The sequence below is a fragment of the Lepeophtheirus salmonis genome, chromosome 1, assembly GCF_016086655.4.
Source record: "Lepeophtheirus salmonis chromosome 1, UVic_Lsal_1.4, whole genome shotgun sequence".
NCBI classification, from domain to species: domain Eukaryota; kingdom Metazoa; phylum Arthropoda; class Copepoda; order Siphonostomatoida; family Caligidae; genus Lepeophtheirus; species Lepeophtheirus salmonis.
In genome coordinates, this window is record NC_052131.2 from 23,627,736 (window position 1) to 23,633,735 (window position 6,000).

Sequence of the window (6,000 nt, forward strand, 5' to 3'; positions counted from 1 at the left end):
AATATGTTTGAATTTTTAAAATATGGAGAAAGAATTAATAAAAGCACTGATATCTTGCAGGTTACCAATATCAACTTGTTTTTTGACAATATTCACATCCGTACTCATTTCATAAATTTTCTACAAAAATAAAAACTCCACAGTTCCTCAAAAAAAAAAAAGGAAAAAAAGAATAAATGTTTCATGTACAGAGTCTCAAGCCTCCCACCTTGAATAGAACGTTTTCACTGGCGTCATAAATTGCATCAAAATTAAAGAAGATATTGATATTTTTACTCGATAAAATGTACAAATTTCCAATAAATCTTCATCGAATAGCTTTAAGAATAAAAAAAGACATCACATCTACATCGAATACTACTCGATGTAAATGATAAACACTGATATTTAAACAAAATCAAAGTAATATGTTCTAAAAACCCCAAAAAATAACTAGGTTTAAAAAAAAAGACATTATTTTGGCAGACATACAATAAAACTATGCAATTAAGGTATATATTTTTGATATATAGTATAGCTAAGTTCCTATAAGTTTTTTGTCCTATTTTGACATCCAATATTTCACTATTTTCCTTGATATTAATGGAAAAAAAGGACTTTCATTGTTATAAAACTTGGTTTCGTAGACCACAATATGGCCGATATTAACAATGCTGACGTATCGTAAAAATCCTCTATACTTAAATTTGAATATCTTTATTTTGAGTCAAGTCACGCGTCTTTTAACTCCTTGCGTCTTAGTTGAGTTACAAGTCAGTTCAAGCTTGAGTCGTAGTTTAATAATAGGGTTTAAGCTAAACTCGATTACGCATGAATTGGCATTTAAACAAATGCATCAAATATTATTCAAGTCTGAATCTTCAAGTTCAAGTTTTTGTTTAATTATATATAAATGTCCCTCAATCATGCAGTTTTAGCTCTGCTACAAGTCCCTTAAGTGAAAGAAATTTCAAGGGACATAACATAGACAAAACATGTGGATAAATAAAGCATTGCTTGTACCATATATTCAAGCTTCATTAGTTCTCAGAGATGAATATAAATCCCTAGCTCAATCAATCAAGTTATATTATCTCAAAGACAAGGACTAATGTACACTCTTAATTACATAATCTAGAAGAATTGGGAACAATACAATTATCACTCATTTTTCTGGATGTTGTACATATTTGGTCCATCAGTACAAAAACAATCTTGAACAAAAATCAAGCTAAGGATAAATCCAATTTATTTACTCCACATATACGTACAGGCCAACGTTTTGAAGACATATTTGATTGAATTATAGACTTTTTATATAAATTTGTGGGGTGAGTTAAGGTGATCAATAACTTTAACTGTAGTTTAAAACCTTTATTTGACTTAAAAAGCTTATATTGTACCCGATATGGCCTTTCAATTAGAATTAATCTTCTTTTTTTTATTGTAACAATCTAATTAAGGTACTTTAAGTGCAATTTACGACACACACAAAGGATTAATACGAAGGACTCGTTTATAGAAATTGACGATATTTTGTAAAAAAAGTACAAAGGAAATCGATATTAAATTTGAGAAAAAAGGGTGACAATATAAAACAGTAATTCGCTTTTAATACGAGACTTAAAATTCGACCCGTCCCTAATCATTCGCACCTTTTATTGTTTCTTGCAACTTTTCCTCCAAAAATACCGAAAATCAGTTGTTAATTAGGCAATTCTTCTCAACTATGGAGTTGTTATTAAATGATTGTTGGGAATTGACGTTCACTGATCATAAGAGCTAATTCAAATTCAACCAATCAACATTTACAAAAATCAGAAAGAATAAAAGAGGTAATCAAATTGATAGCTAATAAAAAAATATACTCTAAGTTTTATGATAGTATTGTAATATGTTATGTATGGATCACTGTTTCGAGGTAAACTGAAAAGCGAGTGAATCCATTAGCTTAAAATTTGAATAGTAAATGTTTGGTTGAGTGTATTTTTTAAATGTTCCTTTAATTGGTCAGATGAAGTTGTACTGATTAAGGATAAGTAAACATTGTAGTATTACAATAGGGAATACTTAACATCCGGCAAGACTTGTTTGCAGATGCATAGCGCTAGTATCGTGTCAAAACTCAATAGGATTTTAAACAAACTGACTGAAAACATTGTGAAAATGTAAATGATGCCACGGAGTAAATTGAATTTTTCGAACGAAATTAGACTTCCTCAAAGTGTTTAAAATTTCAGATCTTGTCAGGTTTTGACTGAATAGAGAGCACCCTTGTGGATATTTTTGTGCATGAAGCAGTTCCCATTACTCCATCTGCCCAAGAAAATGTATTTTAAGTTCATATACATAAAAATGAAATTTCTTCTCTGGAAGCGATTGGGGGTCGAAACTACGCACACTGAATTCAAATTAATAATTTCTTCCCAGCGAATTGTCCATTGAGCTACGTCGCTTCATAGTATTCTTAGCAAACTGATTTATTAAAATTTGCTAGTCTTTTTGACTAAGTGGATTAAACGTCTGTCAAAGAAATATAAATTTATGAAAGGTAAATAATTATTAATAAGGGAAAGAAAGGTCTATTTAGAAAGGGTCTTGTAAATAGTAGTTGGAGTAAATTCAAACTCATGAGATATGAATATTCCATTTATCAATGTTTTTAATAAATATCATATTATTAATTAATATACAATGACATTTATTTTTATGTTTTATTTCAGATTAAAATAGTAAAAAATGTATATTGAATTTAGGCATCTTTTATATTTTTCAAATATAGGTGAAGTAAATTGACCCTTTGCATAATATTACTCTGGTATACGTCATTCAAAATCATTTTAAAATATTAATGTGAGTAAAAATAAATCCATTACTTATAATTTTTTATTTTTTTTTTGCATTGTATAAGTTTGACATTTGTTAGTTTAGAAAAAATATATGGATATATATTGGGGTGACCATTAGTATTAAGCTGTTAAGTCTCTTTTTTCTCAAATATAAAGAACTGAGATAATTGCAGGGTACAGTTTCGGAAAAAAATGTTACAGAGAAATAAGAGAGAAGATTAGTTGATATTCTATAACTTATTTAATATAACCACTTTGTTTATCTGCTTGTCCTAGTAAACGATTTAGAAACGGCCATCACTTCACACACCATAGTTTAGGAATGTTTGCCCATTCTAACATAATCTACTTAGAAAGATCTTCCAAATTTGAGTATTGTTGGGTTGCGACCTTCATCTGCAGATAGTCCAAGTAAAAAGTAGTTTAGGGGGTTTATATCTGTATATAGACGGGGCCCATATTGATTTGTCATAATATGGAATTCACTTTTTGGAATTGAATGATGGTGTTGAAAGGTGGCCTTCATTGTATTGAAAGAGTTGGCCTCAAACCAAAGAAGGACCACAGGCTCCAAAAGATTTGAAATGTAATCAAACAAACTCTGGTATAAAAACTAAGGCAAACTTTTCTTCTTTACTGAAAACTCGTATCCAAACCATGAGGAACCTACTATTAACCAACTTAAGAACATATCTTTGATCGGAGGGTGCATTTTTTGACAGGGAGAGCAAAATTTGGTCGTTTTACCACGTGATTTGTGCAATCATTGAAAAAAAAATTCCCAAATAAAGATATCTAAATTTCCAAAAAGTTTAATTCTTCATTTTTTGTTTTCCAAAAAATTTAATATTTGAGGAAATTTATTTCCAAAAAATTTAATATTTCAAATTAAATTTTCGATTTATTTTTAAAAAAATAATATTTTTTGTGAATAGCTATTAATTTTTTTAAATGTTTCTCAAAGAAATTTTTTTTTTGATTTTTTTTTTCGAAAAATTCCAAAAAACAATCCCCTCGCCCCCCTTCACAAAATATATTTATATAATCCTTCGGTCTCCCCTGTAAAAGGTTGGATATCTTTTGTCTAGAACAATCCCGAATCAAAAACCTTTGGTAATTTCGCACAATTAACTGACTACCGTACTGATCGGGGTATAGCTGTCACATCTTTCACCCTTCCTCCAAATGAAAAAAGGAGAAAGGTCCGAAATCAGAACTAGTAGTTCCCAATTACAGAATTATGAGTATCATTTAATAATTGTTGGGAATTCCACGCGGACTAGCAAAAGCTAATCTAAATTCGACCAATCAACGTTCAGAATAGTAATACAGTAATAATAAATTAAATAGGAGCTTTTGATGCTTGGGTGTATGTATAATTGCTCTTGTCTATACAATTAAATATAAATTACTCCTTTTAAGTTTATGCATAGACTTAATATTTCAGATCAAATGTAGCCTTATAATTATACTGAACAGTCAATAATATACATTTTTTTCTTTTTCTAGGCAATGAATCATTCTTTACTATTGATAAAATAAGTATTTAGTTTTACTTTGTTCTTTATTAAGTCAGAATAAAGACTTTGATCTTACCTTTTCAATGTTCAGCTTTGACTTTTGAAAGAACTCCACATCAAATTTTGGAACACGTCGTCCCTCAATTCGCCATAGCAAAATACTCATGACTAACACAGTATGGCAGGCCTATATAAGACAAGGTTATTGTGAGTAAATTATACATAAATGATTGGAGTAAACAAGGTCTAGGAATACTCTGTATTTCTATTGTGTATGTAAAGAGTACTCCTTGAATAGGGTGATTATCATTTTTTTTTTCCAAAAAGGGGACACGTGGTCTGTGAAGATTTAATATTTTTTCGTCATTCTTTTTCTTTAATAAGACTTTCATTTTAAATAGAAAGGATATCCACTTTTATAAAAATAAAACTGTACCCATCATGAATTTATAAAAACAAAATCCCTCAGACCCCGTATACAGGGGAAGTTTTAAGGCTCATTACTGAATAAAATGCTTGTAAGTAAATACTTTTAAAAAAAAGAAGAATTATTTTAAGAAATACCAGAAAAACAAAAAAGGATGGATCTTTTTTTATAAAAATATTTTCTAAGAAAAGGGTACATTGTATAATCTTACCCGCACGTCATTCTTTCTCTTTCTATCTCGAAATTGGGTAGATCGACAGCGGATAGTTGAAATTCAATTATTGCATCCTTTTAATACTAAGGAAATAACATCGCAACGAAGCAATGATTCCCTAAACGAAGAATATATTATTGGAATAAATGGAGAGGGATTTCGACTCAATCGATCATAGTTACACGTAGGGTTAGATAACCATAGAGTTAATGGATTTGATGAGATATAAGTTTATCTCCATGATACTTATTACGTTCATCCTGTAATTATACTCCAATGCTACATGAGAGATACAAGAAAAAGTCGTTGTTTAATGAGATTTGATCTCCTCCGGTCTTATTCAGTCCACGGATCGACTCAATGATTCCCACGCCACTCTGGAATACCTCCATAGGAGGCAAAATCAGAATTTCCTCCAAATAATGAGACCTGCCATTTACTTTCATGATCCTACTAGGTGTTAATTCTCCGAATATATTGAAAAAGTTGAGATCCCTCTCCTCCTTATCCAATAATATATTTTTGGCTTTGCGAAGTTGTTTCCTTATTATTCAGAGGTTGTGATATTTGAATTTCAACTATCCGCTGTCGCTATCTTCAATTTCGAGATAGAAAGAGAAAGAATGACGTGAGGGTAAACCTATACAATGTACCCAGAAAATATGTCATATAAATATTATTAATAATTGGAATAAAAAAGGCACCCCAAATAGACAGGATTCTGTATTTTATTTTCTACAAAAATGATAAAATAATATTTAACAAAAATCAAATTTAAAAAAAGGAAAGAAAGAATGAAAGGGGGAATATTCTAAGTACACATTTTGGGGCTTTTTTGGCTACATTTACACATTTGGTACACATCGTTTACTTACTTTATTTGGCTAATGTTTGCAACTTCAAAAACTATAACCCCCCCTCCCCTCTAATTCTGTACATAGCCCCAAAGGACCCCATACATTTATCCTTTCCCACACTAAAACCGGCCCTATCCGGACAGGATGTAAAAAG

General features: G+C 30.3%; 1 protein-coding gene across 1 annotated transcript in view; it reads right to left on the minus strand.

Annotated features, from left to right (window-relative positions):
• Positions 1 to 4,528, minus strand: part of LOC121123743 (uncharacterized) — a 65,870-nt gene extending 61,342 nt beyond the window's left edge. Inside the window, exon 1 of the mRNA XM_040718875.1 lies at positions 4,425 to 4,528. Coding sequence (XP_040574809.1) covers positions 4,425 to 4,514 — 90 coding nt within the window. The 5' untranslated portion in view covers positions 4,515 to 4,528. The remainder of the gene's footprint in view (positions 1 to 4,424) is intronic.
• Positions 4,529 to 6,000: the final 1,472 nt, after the last annotated feature.